A 19,457-nucleotide genomic window follows, 5' to 3' on the forward strand; every position below is an offset into this window, starting at 1 on the left:
AAATGGCTGATGGTTGATATGGTAAATGCTTATTACAAATAATCAGTAAATAGAGAACAACTGTTCGCTACTTCTGATGATCTAATAAGCAAGGGTGCTCACTGAAATGATGAGATAATACGTTCCAAAGCAAAAACAGGAAGCAGCTCTTCTCTTATCACTGTTCAGTTGTAGGATCCACTGATTTTTAGATTAGACAAAAGTAAATACGCCTCTAAAAAGAGGGGGTTAGACAAGTTCATGGAAAATTAGTCTACTGTAACTATTAAAAAGAAAGTGGATACACCGCCTGGCTCAGGAAGTCTCTCAAGACTCCTGCCTTCCAGAAGCTGGACGCTAATATAATAAAAATCACTCTATAATTACCCTATTCTTTAAAAATACTTTTCCTGAAACAGTGGTGCTGACCTCACCCAGACCTTTGGTCTGAGCTGCTGTCCTACGTGAAGAAACTGAATTCACAAAGATACTGGGAAAAAGGTGCTGAAAAGCTTCTAGATGGTTAAGGAAAATAGCGCAGTGATTTCATGGGACTGGAACTACCATAATTCAAGTATCCAGGCGAACCTCTGCTGAGTTCTCCAGTCTGCTGAGCTAAGTGCTACATATTCCTACATGCATATTTTCTAAAGAGCAAGGTCTCTCAGCTGTAGGAGGACCACTGTGCCGACTGCTATGACGCTTGACAAGCAAAACTAATAAAGGGGAACTAATGCTGCAGGCCTGCAGTGAAAATTATAAAATTAAGGAAAAAATGGGTTACCTTCTTAGGCACATAACGGCCATACAATGTCAGATCAAATGTTAGACTATTCTAGAGTAATGCTATGGTGAAGTGTGCATGCTTCTTAGTCTACATCAGAAATAGGGTTTGGTTTGAAATAACAGGAATGAGAAACAACAACATCCAAACAAATCTCAGCTGTCAAACAAATTGTGCTGAGATGTTGGGCAAAATCACAGCGTTTTCCTCTCCTTAAAACGAGGCACTAATAGAGACCGCATGATGATTTTGCCATTAGTTTTACAGAAAAGAAATGATAATTATCAGTCTTCAACAGCTGATAAGTGATGAACATGCAAAATTTTCATGTTAGTATGTGTATTTAAGCACTTGGAAATTAAGATGAGGGTGACAAATGCTGAGGGAGACAAAAAAGGCAAGATTTGGTAAAATCCGAGTTATTTGAAGGAATGCACTCATTTACAACAAACAGAGAGCAAATGTTGTGATGTCACCTCAGTAATGTTTACTGTGTTAAGAAACACAAAGCAGAGACTTGAGTTTTGCAGTCTTAGTCATCTCACTTGTATTTGGATGAACCGTGTAGTTTAAGTGTCACTGTGGAAAGCACCATTTATGGTTTTAACTGCTAAGGGACATCAAATGGTCATCAGGAGAACCTGCCATTTATTCTGCTTCACTGGCAATGCCTAATTATACGTCATGGACAAGCCCAGTCAGATTATTGAGAAACGCAGATTTTAAGGACTCTAAACAAAAATCTTTATGTTTTCTATCCAGTTTATTCATCTTTTCAAAGCATTTTGGATAACAACACACCAGAAAAATATAGTCTGAGAGTCTAGTTAACTCTTGTATTCAGTTTTTGTATCTGACTGAAAAGGAATTAACTGCACTCAACAGGAGTTACAAAATATTCTAGAACTGTCACAGAACTGATCCTCATTATTTAGAGCTAGCAAGGCTGGTTCCACCAAATCTACTGGTGATGACCTATAAAAGGGGCCTTAATGTCCATCAGAAGCAGAGTGACTGGGAATCCCTCTGCCAGAGATCTGTCACACTGGGCCACAGCCAAGCCTGCTAGGGACTCATTCCAGGGCTTTCCATTGCTACAGCACTCCTTTAAAGAGGGAGACATAACTATTTCTCCCAAATGAGTCAATTAAAAATGATCTGCCAACCCCAGATGTTGGGTGTAGCACGGAACTGAGCTAATATCAAAGCCAGAACCAAGCAAATGAACTGTTCTACAAGTCCCCTGGTGCCAAGCACACACATCCCTGATGGGTTTTGGCCAACACTGACACCTGAGGGAAAATTGGGAAGCAGATGCAATACCTGTCAGGAAGGTGTGTGAAGGAAGGGTCACCAACTTTAGGGTAGGTGAGGGCTCAGAGTGCGGGAAGGGGTATTCTTTTGCTGGAGAATTTAAAAAAGAAGTTGCTGTCAAGGGTTAAAAATAATCAAGAAAAATAGAGAATAGGCAAAGAGTTAAAATGCAAAAAGAAAAAAAGATAATATGTAAACAACACAAATAGTGGCACACCATGGCAGAACAATAAGAAGCAGGTACAGGGCCAAATAAATGTCAAGCTTTAGTTAATCACATCCTCCCCCCACCCCTTCTCCCTTTGTCTGTCAGCATCTTAGGGAGTGATCCTGAGCCACCCTGAAAAGTGCTCCCAGGGATATGCAGAAGGAGCTCAGCACCTCACAGGAGGGTGCTCAGCATCTTGCTGAGCAGGGCTGACAAAAGGGATTATGATAAAGTGTACCGGGCAAGGGCTTACTGCTGTACTCATCTGGGTGCCAGATAAGCAACTCACAACAGCTGTACCACAGGTTATCACAGAGACATTTCTTGCATAAAGAAACAAAAGGTGAGAGAGGGACACACATGCCTAGTTTTGTGGGGAAGCAAGTTGGTGCCTGATATATCAGAGCAATTGTTAAAGACCTGTACATCCTTCCTTGAGGGTGGATTACTAGCACAGTGCCAGGGCTACGGAAAGCTCAAGTTATGCACGGTGCACTGGGTAACACTCTCCTAACATTTTTCATACATTGCGTGTGGCGTGAATGGTGTAACTTGCTTGTTTGGAGCAGATCCTCCTGTCTTCTTCTACCTTCTCTGCTTCTCTGCCTCCCTCTGAACATCTTCCCTCCTCCTCCCCATTGCGTACTTGCCAAGTGTCCTGTTGTATGACAATAAATCCATGTGGGTGAACGCTGGTTGCTCAACACATTCAAACAGGGGAGCTGTGCTCCTCCACTTTCCCCTTTACAATTACATCAAAGCAAAACAAGAACGAGAGACATCTGACTTGCGAGGCAGAGGGCCTCTGCACGTGTCAATGAACTCTCTCATTTGGGTACACATGGCTCAGCCATGACGCTCACCTGCTCTGAGTAGTCATTGCCATCAACGTCGTCGCTGTTGGAATGACCTCCCGGACTCTGTACATCTATTCCATGGCTCTCCAGGATTGCTGCTTCTTCGAAAAAAGCAAATGGATCCCTAATTTATCTGATGCATTAGAGTAATTAAAAGTTAACTATTTTTTCAAGAAGTTAGAAAAACTGGAAGAACAGAGTTAGTTCTTAGCCTCTTCCTCTTCACTCTCCAGTATTTGGGAAGGTAGCACATGAACAGATACTGGTTTGCCTGAAATCCTTCCCTGTCAACTAACAGACTTGTTTGCGAGTAAGAATCCTCGTTTTCCAGCCAGTCCTATTAGAAATTAGCTTAATTTCTAATGCACTGGAGTGGCAAAGGCATTCCCTGTAGATCTTCCCACATAGTTTGGACTGGCAGGACTTGAGGGGGGCGGGGAGTGTCTGAAAATAGATGGAGAAATTTTTAAAAGCACTTAAGGGATTTAAAAACAATACATCTTCCAGTAGGATCCATGCATCTAAAGCTCCCTTTAGTTCTTTTTAATCTCCTTCCAACCCTCCTCCCCATACAGTACACATAACATACAGTACACATAAAGCCATATCACCACCCACCTTGGACTAACTTTGCTTTGTTCTTTCCCTCCCCCCCACTCAAGACAGACAGGTTTCATTTTTGAGAAGTAAACGTAGATTAAACTTCAGTAACATGCTACATTTTGTACAAATAACTTTTTCATCTTCCCAGATACGACAAAAAGCAGCAAGACTGTATAACGCTTCCAACATTTGCAAAAATACCAGTAAACACGCAGATATGGGCCTTGTCTTGCCTACATGTTGCAAACTCAGTCACCAGTACTTAAACTTGTGCATAAAACTATGACCAAATGGCAGAAGTTTGTTGGGTCCTGGCTGCTAAGATGAGTTTATTCTCATCAGAACGTCTTGCATTTATCCACACGAGAAGGTCTATTTCTTATAAGCACAGCATCACTTCTTATTTCCTTACGATGAGGTATTCAAGCACAAAAGGCTAGCAGGGCTAGCTGTTGTTTTATCCTGATCATCAAGGAAAAATATCACCTTGCTCCAGACAGTCAATGCTGTGCAACCCTATGGAGAGCAGTAGGGAGCACAGGTATAATGTGAATAAGAAGCTAGCTTATGCAACCTTCGGTCCCAGTGGCTGAATCTGAGAGGTAAAACAACTCATCTGGCCTCCTAGATCCCTGTGGGGTCTGAGGGATGGCAGTAAGAGAGACAACCCCGGGTTTCAGTACAAAAAAGAAGTGCGTTTCAGTGGAACACAGACACAAGGAAACTTACAACCATATAAAAGCTCCTCACTGCAGCCACTTGTCATTTAAACAGTACATTAAGGTTCTGAACTTGCAGTAGTCTCAATTTCCCTTATTTTCAATGCAGACATTTTCAGGTTTTATTTCAGATTTTATCTGGAATGCCCAGGTGAGTCTGAGCGCAGGGAATGCGATTCTCCCTCCGCAAACTCAATTCTTGTTTGGATTTTTAAAACTCATCTTCCAGTAAAACTTTGCAACTGCCTCATTTTTCCTGCACCGATGATGGAATTCCAGACACTGGACTCCTACCCGTATTTGAGACAAAATCTGGAATAGCAAATCTATTTTAAAAATTGCCCCACATTTCAATTAAGATTATCAGAACCTCCCGTATTTTCAGTAATGCGATCCTGTGTAATTTTTATCTCTCCCGAGCAAGTCAATGTACTGAACCTTGAAAGCAGGCTCTCTGATACATTACCGATATTGGCTCGTCTCTTGATTTCCTTTCTTCTGTTGGCAAACCAGTTGTACACTTTAAGGGAGGTAACTCGCTCCAGATCTGATAACTTTTTTCCTATGAAAACAATGGGGAGAGGGGAAAAAGATAGGCAGACTAACCTTGTACAAGTGACAAACTCCTGAAGTATAAACAGCACTGAAAAGCTGTTAGAACTGAGAATGAAGAAAGTTTTATGTGAACCAGTACCATGCCCAGATGCTACAGTAATAAATGCCAAATATCTCCCTAAAAACAAAGTAGCCTTTCTTCTGATTGTAAAATCTGAAATACAAGAATTTCTTTGCAGCTTCAATCAACCAAATCCAGAGCCGTGGGAGAATAGAGGGCTCCTTTTCTAGTTCAAACACAAAACTGAGATTCAAAAACTCAAATGCAATTCACAGCCCTGCCATAAATCCCATACCCTTGGGCTAGCTCTCTTACTACGTGCCGCAAGGGTGCAGTTCAATGATGTGTTTTCTTCGGTAGCAGCAAAATGAATGAAGGAATTCTGTCCCTCCTCAGTCTGCTTTCCTTCTTCTCCACCAGCAGCTGCTATTGTACTCCCACAGCACTCATCACAGCCTTTCCATTCTGCCAGGACGCTTCTTATCTTTTGGGGATGTTGGAAACCAGACCACTGGAGTGTTATACTTAAACCAGCAAAACAACTAAAGCTAATAACAACCACCCAGCTACAGCAAATAACTTCTCTGCCTGATGACTGGCCTAAAAAGGGAAGACAGGGGAATCAGCATTGCAGGGACATGATGGAAACCTCTTCTGTTGGCTATAAGACTATCTGAGGTGGTTGATGTAGCTGCATCTCCAGTTCCCTGCAACCTATACTTTGATGAGACCCTCACTATGTGCTTCTGTGTCCACTAATTTGGGCTTACTAATACGAAACTGAGAATTCATGCTGATCTACCAAGTATAATTGCTCTGTGAAAAGGGAAAATGCAACTTGTTGATTCAAATACAAGTTCTCCCATTAACTCTCAGATTCTAATGCAAGACTCGTGTTTAGAAGTTGCAAAAAACCCTGAAAGGTGGGAAAGCTGTGGTTTCATTTTTTAACTCTTCTGAGAACCACATGATCTCCATCAAGCTTCAGTCTGTTACCTAAGATCTCCCATCTGTGAAACAGAACCAAGTAAAATCCCCTTTCTGGGAGTGTAATGATATTTCCAGATCGTTCCTAAGTGCTTACAGAAATACTTTGAAATAAGTGACCCGACCTTAAGGAATGAAAGTCTTTCACGGCATGTTTATTTTCTTAGCAACGTCATTTACGAAGCTACACAAATGAAATACAAATCTTGTATTTCATAGTTCAACTGGTAGAAATTTGAGTTTCAGATACAGGTATTTTGGTTTGAAGACAGCATTGACTTTCGTGTTCATCCAAGTATTGGCAGCTCTGAAGAACACAAAGCAGGCTTGAGAAGAAACCTACAACTAGTTGAGAGTGCTGAATTATTAGTAATAGCCATAAAATTACATTTACTGAATTTAGCAGGAGATGCTGAAATCTAATTGTAATTGCCTTTGGAAAGGACATCGCGATCAGCTCCTCACCTGGCTTTTGTATAACTGCATTACAGGCGTTGGCAATTTCTTCTCTCTTTGCCTCATCAGGATATTGATTCTCATTGAAGTAACTGCAAGAACGAGAGAATAAGAAAGTTTGTTTTCGGAAACATTCCAACACAGCTTCACTAGAAGGTGTCAGCTGCCTGCTTATGCACACTCCTACAGAAATGATACAGACACACTTTCCGTCAACCTGTATACGCATAAAATAATGACAGCGTGCACTCATACACACAGTTCCTCTTTGGAAAGTTCCCAAACTCCTCAGATAACCGAGTGTTATCTCAGCATTTGCAGCGTCACCTTGGCATTCAGAATATCACAGTAGGACATGCAGCAGAACAGGCAGAGTTATTGCTGTCAAGTGAAACACGTTCTTATAAGACATCCTAGGCCACAACTCTGCTTCTTTAATTACCAGTTACCTTCCTCCCCTGCATGGCCCTGAGGCAATGTCCTACAAGACATGTTCCATATTTATTCCAATCGTTGGGTTATTATACACACACACACACATCGACTGCACACAAACACTGTGGGTTTAGACAGACTACCCATATGGTGCAGACAAACGCACACAATGAAACAGTAAGATGTCTACGGTCAGACTATTCATTTGAAATCACAATCGAAACAGTTTAAATCCAGCCCAACACAACACGCTCTGAGTACAGCGTATTTTAACAATTTCCTTCTAAATAATTATGACTTTATTGTACTTTACATGCCGTAAATATCCTATAAAAGTTAAACTGTTTTTTTCCTTTACTTTGTTTAAGCGCTTTAAAAATTTTAATGAACTGATTTACATTCTATGGATCTTATCAGATCTGCATTAAAAACAACAAAAGGAGTCCTGTTTACTTCAGTGGACTCTGATAAGCAAGCCATAAGCAGGGACTACTATGTTTTTCTGTAGATTGTCCATAATGTAGAATCTTAAGAATTCTTTGATCAGCTTTGATCAGCAGCAGGTTCAGATGTTGGACAGCTGCTCTATAATTGAAAAGAATACATTTTCCTTTAAATGTAGAACATTTACTACTAGGAGAGCTAGGCCTTAGAAGGCACTTATTATGGCACATTATTTTCCGTGGTTGTATTTCTGCTTTGGTGGACTGGCCCCAGCACAGTTGCTCTCAATGGGAACATGCATACTGTTCCACAGAGCAATTTTTCCTCCCAATCCTTTTTTTTGAACAAGTGGTGCTAACACACACCTCACTCTTTCACTCCCAGCTTAAATCAATCCACTACAAATACACATTTTGGACACTCAGTTTGAATTCCACGTACTATTACTACATCCCATTGTTCTCAGTCCTATTTGCAGTCACAGCTACACCCACAAATGCAGCCCTATTTCTACACTGCTGCTGCTCATTGACTAAAATAAATCACATCAGCGCAGCTAGCTGCACTATTAATGTACTGCCACTTGATTTGGCAGCTTAGAAAACAAAGAAACAACCAACTCCATCTTCACTAAAAGAAGGGCAAATGGTCTATAACGCTGATATCTATATACAAACATCTGCTTCTTCCCAGAACTTTCAGAGTTGCTTCTATGGTCAACTTGGAGAGCAAGAAGAAAATACACAGGCAGTGGAAACAGGGACAAGCACCACGGGAAGAGTATAAGGAAGCTGCCAGTCCATGTAGGGTTGGGGTCAGAAAAGCCACAGCCCAGCTTGAAATGAACTTGTCAAGGGATGAAAAAGAAAGGCTTCTACAGGCACCTCAACCAGGAAAGGGAAGTCCAGGAGGGTGTACCCACCCCAGGAAGTGACACAAACAAGCTGGTAGAAATAGACAAGGAGAAGGCTGAGGTTCTTAACTTTTTTGCCTCCTTTTTCATGGCTAACTGCTCATTGCACAGCCCTCAAATGTTTGGTCTGGTAGGGGGGGTTTCGGGAAGAGGCATCCCTCCCTCTGGAAGTGAAGATCAGGTTTGTGATCACCTAAGGAACCTGAACATCCACAAGTCTATGGGTCCCAATCAGATGCATGAAAGAGTCCTGAGGGAAATGGCTGATGTAGTTGCCAAGCCACTTTACATGATACTTGAAAAGTTGTGGCAACCAGGTGAAGTTTCTGGTGAGTGGAAAAAAGGCAACAACACAGAGAATCCTGAGAGTGGTGGTTACTGGCTCCATGTCTGGAGGGAGACTGGTGATGAGCGGTGTCCCCCAGGGGCTGGTGCTGGGGTTGAGTGCACCCTCAGCATGTTTGCTGCAAACACCAAACCGTGGGGTGCAGTCAACACACCAGTGGGATGGGATGCCATCCAGTGGGACCTAGACAAGCTGAGCAGTGGGCCCAGGTGAACCTCATGAGGATCAACAAGTCTAAATGCAAGGTCTTGCACCTGGATCAAGGTAACCTTCACTACCAATACAAGCTGGGGGATGAAAGGATTGAGTGAAGCCCTGCCAAAAAAGACCTGTGAGTACTGGTGGATGGGAAGCTCAACACGAGCGAGCACTGTGACCTCGCTGCACCAAAAGCAGCATAGCCAGGAAGGCAAGGGAGGTGATCCTGCCCCTCTACTCTGCGCTGGTGAGGCCTCACCTGGAGTGCTGCATCCAGATGTGGAGTCCTCAGTACAGGGGAGACATGGACCTGTTGGAGTGCATCCAGAGGATGGCCACAAAAGTGATCCAAGGGATGGAGAGAGCTGAGAGAGCTGGGGCTGTGCAGGAAGGCTGGGGGGAGACCTGAGAGTGGCCTGTCAGTATGTAAAGGGGAGTGACAGAAAAGAAGGGGACAGACTCTTTAGCAGGGTCTGCATTGATAGAACAAGTGGAAATGATTTCAAGCTTAGAGAGGGCAGATTTAGGTTGGAGATAAGAAAAAGTCTTTTAGAGCGAGGGCAGTGAGGAACTGGAACAGGTTGCCCATGTGGTTGATTCCCTGTCCCTGGAGACTTTCAAGGCAAGGCTGGAGCAGGCCTTGGGCAACCTGATGTAGCTGTGGTGTCCTTGATCACTGCAGGGGAGTTGGACCAGGTGGCCTTCAGAAATCCTTTCCCAATCCAAGGATTCTATGACCTGTGATTTATAGCTAGCCTGTGGTCACAAAGATGCTACACAATACCTAACTTTATTGAAGAAATGGTAAAAGATGTAAAATTCAATGAATGGTATATATTTGAACTGCCTATCTTTATTTTGATACAAAAACCAGACACTGATTAATTAAGACAAGACAATGCAAGGGACACTGGTGCCCCTCCTCTTGGTGTGGAGATAAACACTAAGCTATTAGCTCAGTGCCATATGCTTCTGTTGGCACAAATAATAAAAAGGTCACATTTGTTAACAACAAACCTTACGTCTTAAACTACAATCTGCCATGGAAATGGGAAATCTTGATGCGTGAAGTAGCTCAGAAATGGATGAACGAAACACCTCTTACAGCAAACCGTTCTCTTTGTGTATTCCACTCATTTCTGTGATTGACTGAAGCAGTAATGCATACCTACACACATATTAAGATTGAATAAACTAAGTGTTTTTACTTTATTGGATCAAAACGTGTTTTTCCAACATCGTGAAAACACTTTCTTCAAAAATCTTGCAGCGTAAATATCTGAAAGCTTCTACAACAAAGTTGATCCCCACTTGAAAGTCTGACATGACATTCATCCTGATAAAATGGTTTATGAGATAAAAACAAACAAAAAAAACAGAGAAGTTTTTGGGCAGCTCTTCTGGTAATCGAGATGCTTTCACGAAGACCAGAAAGCAAAGTGGGCACCAGAAGGGAGCTGCAAAAGAACTGCCTTCCTTTCCTTCTACCTGCTGGCTTATTCCTCCTCCAGTTTCGTGACACACCTCCTCCTTCCCTCATGCATTCAGGCTGCCCATGAACTTGTTCAACTCAAGCCTCCTAAAATTGCACTTTCTTCTCTGTTTCTCCTGAACAAAAATTCTCTGTGGTTGTTTCTTCTCAGCCAGGTATATCCAGGTACGTCCCTGCTAAGAGACAGGGAAAGAACTCACTATCTGAATTTCTCTTCCCATTCTGAAAGTCCATGAAAACTACAGATGACAAATAAGCAGCAGTATGAACTTCAAAGAAAAAAAGACAAATAACAGGCACAAGTAAATCCTGCAAAGGCACACTGCTTTCTAGACAAAGGGCAGCTGTCAGCTGAATACCTTCAATGAAGAAACCAAATGATCTCTTTTGTAGAAAATGACAGTGGAGGATTAAAATGAAAAGTGGCCAAATAATTTACATGAGATGAGAATCCATACGATGGTAAAGAATGTAGATATCCTTGAAGCAGTTTCATTTCAATAACACTGGAGCCCAGAAAAATTGCAGATTCAGAGAAACCTTCTTTCTTTCAGGGATAATGTGCTTAGGACAATGACAGAGAGGGAATCTATCTCAGCCCTGGGTTCTGTAATAGAAGTTAATGCAATTCCTCCCCTCTTTACCAAGGTGCCCCTATCCAAATTCCTGCAATAGTTGCCAATCTTTTTTCTCAGCTGTATGGCTCTTGTTATCCAGGCTTAGATATCAGATGCATTAAGCAATGCCTCAGTAGTGCTCCTGATAATCCACAGTGGAAATTCTGCTGCTCTGTATCAGCTCCGCATCTGCCAGGGAACTGTTTGAAACAATCCAAGTCACAGAGCGGCGGGATGGCAACATTCGGGGCATCTTCATAGGGCTGGATATTAGACTTAGGGAGATAAAATCCAGAGCTGCTTAAAGACCCCAAAGCTGAGGAAGAGCCGAGTTTCCAGCATGACATAATGGTTAAAGCAACGCTGAAATACATTGCAGGGTAACAATGAACTGTGGGTCAGCTGCTGGAGAATGAACCATGCTTAAGGTAATTCAGGTACGCGCATATACTTGAGAGCAGTCTTACTGAAAGAAGGATAATTTACCTTGCAATTAGCAGGAGGCAAGAACATGCAGATGGATATTTATTGAAAAGCAGCTGACAGTCTGCAAGTTCACTCCCTCACTTAACTTTGAGTTTGCATCTCTGGGTTCCCACTTCTACTAATCAGGAAGTAGCTCGAGAGCAAAGCATCCCAGCACTCCTGCTGGGGCTCTGACTCTTCCCTTCATTCCCTTTTTGCAGGAACACTTTCTGCCTGACTGGTCTGCCTTTCCACCTGCGCCAGGAGCAGTGTTTGCACAGCCAATGGATGCAGGGAGGAGATGGCAGAAACATACATCTGGAAGCAGTTCCATCAGTGGCAGCTCACACACATCCTCTTAAGCTGATGCTAAAAGCTAAGCCTGAGTGCTGAGGTTGTGGACTGGCCAAGGGATGTACAGGAAAAAATAGAAGTGACCATTTTCCACAGCTTCCATCTGACCCCTGTTGATGAACAGAAGATCTTCCTGCCACCAGGGATTGAACTGGCTGCCAAACACTCTGACGTCTCAAAATACACGAGAGTGCAAGCTGCTCTTTTGCCTCTGATAAGACTGCCTGTAATTTCAGCTCCCTATCTAGTTTCCCTTCAAACAGTACCTCTGCTTCCCACTGACAGGTTACATAAAACACTTGAATATAGTTACCTCCTTTATCTCTCATTAGTATATTTATCAACACAGTATCACCCAGTGGCAAGAGGTCACTGTTTCAGTCTTTGTGGCTTTTAACAGAACTATCATTCAGGCTGTCAAACCAATGGAAATATTCCTGAAGTTAGACTGTCATCTGTGCCTGAGATCTTATCTCCGCGTGGCATGAAGCAGACTGTCAAAGAAGTGACATTCAAAGCATAATCTCATAGGAAATTGTAATCATTAGTTCATTTCCCACTAAATACTGGCCAAGAATATCACTACCATTTTGGTAGGGTCAAAAGACAGCACTATCCATGTTATCTACTGCTATTTCTACAGACCCTACAATAATGGCATGAATGTCAACCAAATAGTGAACCCCACAATACAGACAGCAAAAGAAAAGCTCAAAGGTTTTGTTTCTCAAGATAAACAGCCTCTCTGGTGGAGAACAGAATGCGCTAAAGTCACTAACTTCTCCTTCCTCAAGAAACAGAACGTACCCAAACGGTTCAGATGCTACAGGAATCATCTGGTGAGCGCTCCTGTACCTGAGATCAGCCAAGGACATGTACAACGGCTCTTGGGATGCAAGTGAACTCGAGTCTAAGCACTCCTTCATCTCAGCTGGGCTTTCCAGCCCAGCCAAAGTTAATCCCAAGGCTTCCTTGTAAGGAGAGATGAGTTTAAGTCACCGACTGTAAGAGCGGTTTTATTCTTGCACTTCTCTTCATAAAAGGCGCAAATCAGGAGGAAAGATCTCAACAGGATTTGGTTGCTTACAGCACCAGACACATAAATTCTAATTGTTATTTTGCATGGCACTACCTCTTTGTGTACCTGTACTGAAATGGTTGTGCAGGTTATGTTAAAAACCTCAAACACAAGGTATGGCTTCTTATCGTATTGGTACAAATCAGCGGCTAAAGACAAGGAATCGTTTTACTGATGTTTCTTAGCAGGAATCTACTCTGCAGTAGAGATTAAAGCATCAAAAATACACCTTGCACTGGAGTGTGTAGGACAGTACGACCTTCAAAGCTACTACAACATCAAGAAGCTCCTAATTTTTTTTCTTAAGTCATTTTCATGATATTTTGACAGCAGTTTCAAGCACCAATACAATCCTATCAAGCTATTAAAATTATCCTAAAAATTCTTTAAAAACAGAATTAATTGATAATGGCTCCTAAAGCCTCGTACTTGCAGAAGATAATCTATGCCTCCTAATCTATAGCACCCTACTGTTGAGATAATTAACAATTAAAATAAGAATAGTTAAGACATCGGAGGTAGCGATTTACTCTTCCTTGTAATTGGATTTAGTGATAAGAATATATTTGAAATTACAAAACAGCTGTCTTAAGAGTAGAAAGACTTCACATTTTTAGCAGTTTGAAACACACAGGTAGTATCTGCTTAAGGCACCTCGAAGACACTGACAGCACACAATGGCTGACATTGTACAACAATCCCTAAGCTTAATAGCGTCCCATCTAACATAGCTAAATTGTTCACAAAATAAATGGAAAGAAAAACCAATGGGTTTGTTTTAAAGGCAGCCACTAATGCATCAAGACGTGATAAAGTGAGAATTATTCCGTAATATCTCAACAGCCAGTTGGTACGAGCATAGAGTACCTTCAAAGCTCTTCCTAACCAGATACCTAAGCATGAATAATAGCACAAGCCTTGCTCTGCTTCATTTACTTGCAACCTTTAAATGGAGACCTACGCACTGTGAGGATATTCATGTGTGTTTAATCCTTTGGGCTTAACCCCATGATAAACAAGACCTTTGTGAAGACATCTGCAAAGCAAACGTCTCATCTACAGTTTTGAACTTTGTACAGGGGAAGAGTTATGAAGTTGCACCCACTGGATTAGCCAGCTCTGGCAAAGTAAGCTAAGTCAGTTCATGCATTTACATCACCAAGGAGTGATGAAGCTCTGCAGAAATCATCCCCAGTTCTTCAGTAAGTGCTGCTCAGTAAACTCAACTCTGTAGAGGGATGTATCATAATCAACATTGGGGTTATTAGAGACGCTATTTGCAAAACAACAGAGGATTCCCAGGTTTTATTTGGCAACACAAACAAGTAGCAAAGCGTATTAATTGAACTGCATGTTACTCAACCCCAAACTTCGCTTTATTCTCTTTCACAAAATGTTTAACTCAGAGTTAAGACCTGAGTTTGCTGCTCACCTAAAAGTAAATTATTTCTACAACTACAGCCCTTCCTTATCTCAAAATTCTGCTTGAATAGTAAGTTCAGAACAGGGTCACAGAAATAAATGTATATATGTACATATATATGTATAGAATGCGCAAAGTGTAAGCCCCAAGATACCCCCAGGCTTTTCCTAGTTAAATCCCCCAAAGTTTATGTGCTTCAGAATTTTATAGTCCTTGTGGCTATGAAGCTTTTAAGTCTCCCCTTGTCCTGTAGGAGAGAAAAATGCTACCTGTGACACTTGAGATAAAGTTAAAGATGAGCTGACAATTTCCTGCATGCTATTAAATCACTGTCTTACCCCTCCCCCAATGATCCACAAGTCTTTATTCACAATTTCCAGTACTGGACCTGACTCAGCTTAGCTTAGGAGGGCACAGACAGCCATCCCTGCTGCTGCATTTTCAGGAAATCAGAACTGATTAAATTAATTAAAGGATCCTACAGAATCCAGAAGACGAGGTCAGGTCAATTCTTGCATTAAGTCAAGAGGCTCAGGATCAAAGCTTCTGATTTTAGGTTCATTACATGTATTTTTTCCTAATGGCTGGTACCTTTAAGATCTGGACCGGAACTCCTACTGCATTAAGTATTACACAGACACAAAGCAGAAAAAAGAATTTATTTGACTATCAGATATTAATGTAAGAATTTAAGGGTGGGAGAACAGCAACATTAAGAGATACAGACAAAATAACAGCTATAAAGCAGCGGAATGAAGCTACAGCTCCTGACTCCTATACTTATGCTCTGTATCATGAGCTGTGATTTTTGCCATATGCTTCCTCCTAAATATCAGTGCTACTTCTGTTCAGGAAAGCCATGCTCCTGGGGGATGGTCTCATCTTCTTCTCTGAGGAGGTATGACTAAAACATTACCAGCAGTAATACTCTAAAAGCAATTGAAGAGTTCTTGACTCTCTCTCTCTATGCCAAAGAAAATTAATCTTAGCACTTTTGGACTTCAGTAAACCATTCAATGTAGTGACAAATGGGAAAACATTAATAATTTCAGAAAGGACACAGATTAGTACAATTATGAGACAGTTACCCTAAGAACTGGGCTAAAGATTGAAAATAATGGCCTGGAAGGAGCTCATCGACGACCTCGGGTACAATCTTTGGAGTACCTCAAGAATGAAAACACTTAATGATCTTCACACAAAGTCTCAATGAGGTCATGAAATCCAATGGTGAGAAAGTCAGAAGCCATGCCAATGAACGGAACTGGGGTAACATAAAAAGCAATAGACAAAGCTAAGGGCAAGAAATGGAAATGTAAGAGTGCAGCATTCAAGGTCATATACTTTGGGAACAACAGCAGCTTCTTCTATACACAGAAGTACCATCATCTGTAATAGGGAGATCACAGGCTGTTAAACCACACTATTAAAATAGCTGAACAAGACCACATCTGAATGATGTACAGCCTTGGTCTTCCTAGAATTTAAAACTGAACAGCTAAGAGAGAACTCAGAGTAACAGAGAAATGGAAAGCTTATCTCACAAGAGGTACAGGTTGTTTTACCTGAACAAACCTCAAAGCTGAGATGAGGTTATGTTTTACCATAAAAACATGAAGGTGATCAACAGTGGAGAAAAGAGATGGAGGACAGCATCTATTCAGTTAAACAGTGATACTGCTTGAGGAAGGACAGATACGTGCTGGTCACAAACAATCCCAGGAACACAGTTTGCTGGAGCAATAAGAGCCTGCTGGGTAGAAGTCTCCCAATAGGCTTTTGTACCCTCAGCTATATCTGCAAGCAGTATAGAGAATTTAATCAGTTTCTTAAGAGGATATAATAAAGGTTGACTGAAACAAGAAGCTGGGCATGAACAGGAAGTCCCAGTGCAATGCTCCTGGGATTAAGAGAATATCAAGGAACATTCAGAAACCGAAAGAGCACTGGCTTACGTAGATAATAAGCAACAAATCAAATGACCTTTTCTGTATGTTTTGTACTTATGTATCCTATTATCTTATTCTTTTTTTGTTTACGAGGAAATTGTATCAAAAAAGCTCTTTGGAATAGTTCCACGCCTCCTGTTTTGTTGACCAAGTTCCTTACAAACAGCACAGAATTCAAGACATTAAAACTTACATGGGCTCCAAAGGAAAATCAAACAAAAAAGGTCGAATTGTGCAATCCTGCTCTACAAAAATGAAAGGATAAAAAAGAACCTAGGATGTGGTAGTGTATTTTGTGGTTAAAGCCCATATGGTTCTCTGATAAAGCATTCTTTTTAGTCTGTTTAAAACACTCCACAGGCTAACCAAGATCCCATAAATACATGATGTAACATATTTTAAGAGTTTTACTTAGGAATTTTGCTCCCTCGTTTCTCCTTGTAATTGCTCTGTTTATTACTTGTACAAAGACCTCACATCTGTTACTAGATTGCACAGAATTTCCTTTCACTGAGGTAGGTTTGGACCTTGTTCAGAGACTTGCTGCAGTGAGAGTCAGCACAAACACTCCGCATGCTTCTCGCAACCATAAATGCGCACATCCAACAGTGTGCTGAGCTGGGCAGTGCTCACGTACACCCTGTGCTGCAAGCTGGCTGCATCAAAGAAGTGACAAGGTGCCAACCTGAGTGCTAATCCCTTCCTCGTTCTTTCCTGAGTGCTCAAGATGTTAATTTTGTAATTCACTTAAGTGGGTTTACTCCGTGGATAACATTACATACAGGTCAGATAAATCTCACTGAGTGATAGCTATCTCTTTCAGGTGAGCTTGGACCAGGAACGACCCCCCTCAGCAGGTCAGGGTTTGCCTAGTTCATTCTCAGCCAAAGGTGATGGATCAGAGCTTTATGATCACTTGTGTTTGTTAATGCAATAGCAAACAACTCTCTGGGCACTATCTGCTGAACTCCACAGAAGTTTGCTGCCAAAAAGCTGAGCATACTCCCCAGTACTGTCTCATTTGGTAGGACAAGGCAGAATGGTTTTAAACTGACAGGGGAGGTTTAGGTTGGATCTTAGGAGGAAGTTTTTCACCCAGAGGGTGGTGATGCACTGGAACAGGTTGCCCAAGGAGGCTGTGGATGCCCCATCCCTGCAGGCATTCAAGGCCAGGCTGGATGTGGCTCTGGGCAGCCTGGGCTGCTGGTTGGTGACCCTGCACATAGCAGGGGGTTGAAACCCGATGGTCATTGTGGTCCTTTTCAACCCAGGCCATTCTATGGTTCTATGAATCTCTTTCCGTACAGGCAGAGACAATGGAGCATAATAGCTACATCCTCATACCTGAGCACATCCAAAGGTGTATCACCTTCACATGTGTTCCAATAGGATCAGGCTGTTCTAGACAGCCTACAGTGAGCAGCTATTACAAAATACCTACATAAAATGTAAGCTGAATATACCACGGTCCAGTTCACACAGCTTCTGTAACAAGTACCTCATGACTTTTTCTGCCTACTGAAATTAATGAGTAAAACACAATTGTGTAGTTAATTAATATAAATGTTTTCTTACTGTGTGATCCTCTGTACTTAAAACAGATTAACCATAGAAGAAGAATGCCAAGAGTTCCAGTAAGTACAATGCTGGGATAAAAGAAAGCCATAGAAAGATTACCCACAGCTTCATGGGAAGCAGCACCTAGAGATCTCAATATGACTGCATACAGCCCGCTGTGCAGGCTGCACACATGAACAAAATACAAGCTTTTGCTCAAAGAAGTCGTGACCTAAAAAGACCGTCATTAACAGTTGCATTAAATAATGTTCTGGAAAGTAAATGATTTATTTTAGATACGAATAACGAAGATCACTGCTGTGAAATTCAGACATACCTAAACACTCCCACACAACTGAAATTCATGGGATATCCTTGCAAAAATCAGAGTAATGCACACAGAAAGGAATACATTCAAACTACTCATGTGCACCGTGAGTAGTTCTAAATTAGTTGTAATCATTCAGGAATAACACACATCATCGTGGACTACTCAAAGAAAACATACCTGCAATCCATACACCAACGATCAGCAAAACCAGCTGCTCGGCTGGGATCAGGGAACAACACAAATCTGATTCTTCTGCCTGTATAATCTTAGGATCACAGAATCGTACAATGGTTTGGGTTGAAAGAGGCCCTAAAGCCCACCCAGCTATGGGCCAATGTATCTTCCAGCAACACAGGTTGCCCAGAGCCCCATCCAGCCTGGCTCTGAGCACTGCCAGGAATAAACTATCCACATCTTCTCTTAGCAGCCTGTTCCAGGGCCTCACCACACTGTGAATTTATTCCTTATAGCTAATCTATCCTTTTAGTTTAAAATCATTATCTCTTGTCTATCCAATGCATGCCCTTGTAAGAAGTACTTCACTATCTTTCCTGTTGGCCCTTTTTTTAGGTACTGGAAGGTTGCTACGATGTCTCCCCCAGAACCTTCTCCATGCTGCTCTCAGCTGCCTCCACAGGAGAGGTATTTGAGCCTCTGAGCATCCTTGCGGGCTCTTTGGGACTCACTCCAACAGATCCATGCCTTTCCCATGTTGAGTGCCCCACACTGAATGCAGTACTCCACAACGGATCTCCCAAGGGCAGCATAGAGGGAATCAATCACCACCCTGACCCACTGGTCACACTGCTTTAGGTGCAGCCCAGGATATGGTTGGCTTTCTGGAGCACAAACACATATCGTCTACTCTTGCTGAGCTTCTCATTCCACAAAACACCCAATTCCTGCTCAGGGCTGTTCTTAATCCCTTCTCCACTCACTCTGTATTTGTGCTTGGGATTGCTCTGACCCAGCTGCAGAACCTTGCACTTTCCTGTTTAACTGCACGAGGTTTGTGCAGGCCCATGTTTCCAGCCTGTCCAAATCCTTCTGGATAGCAGATCCCTTCCATCCAGTGCAACAACTGCACCACTCAGCACTCAATCTCACTATCTATGTCACCAACAAAGACATTGAATAGTACCAGTCCCAGTACTGACCCCTGAGGAAGACCCCTCATCACTGGTCTTCACTTGGACACTGCAACAATAACCACAACTCTCTGGGTGTGACCGGCCAAACCAGCTCTTTATCCACTAAGTGGTCCATCCATCACACACAAATCTCTTCAATTACGAGACAAGGATGTTGTTCAAGACAGTATCAAATGCTTTG

The 19,457-nt window shown here is 42.1% G+C and overlaps 1 protein-coding gene across 19 annotated transcripts in view; it reads right to left on the bottom strand.

Annotated features, from left to right (window-relative positions):
- Positions 1 to 19,457, bottom strand: part of HMBOX1 (homeobox containing 1) — a 120,146-nt gene that overhangs the window by 17,372 nt on the left and 83,317 nt on the right. For 6 of the 19 annotated variants that reach the window (XM_072333810.1, XM_072333822.1, XM_072333811.1 and 3 more), the window contains 4 exons: positions 6,533 to 6,615; positions 4,931 to 5,026; positions 3,149 to 3,243; positions 2,812 to 2,943 (listed from right to left, as the gene is read on the bottom strand). In XM_072333810.1, the coding sequence (XP_072189911.1) occupies positions 2,812 to 2,943; positions 3,149 to 3,243; positions 4,931 to 5,026; positions 6,533 to 6,615 (406 nt within the window). The remainder of the gene's footprint in view (positions 1 to 2,811; positions 2,944 to 3,148; positions 3,244 to 4,930; positions 5,027 to 6,532; positions 6,616 to 19,457) is intronic. The other 13 variants (XM_072333824.1, XM_072333825.1, XM_072333818.1 and 10 more) reach the window with 11 other exon arrangements.

The sequence above is a fragment of the Excalfactoria chinensis genome, chromosome 3 (assembly GCF_039878825.1).
Source record: "Excalfactoria chinensis isolate bCotChi1 chromosome 3, bCotChi1.hap2, whole genome shotgun sequence".
Classification (NCBI taxonomy): domain Eukaryota; kingdom Metazoa; phylum Chordata; class Aves; order Galliformes; family Phasianidae; genus Excalfactoria; species Excalfactoria chinensis.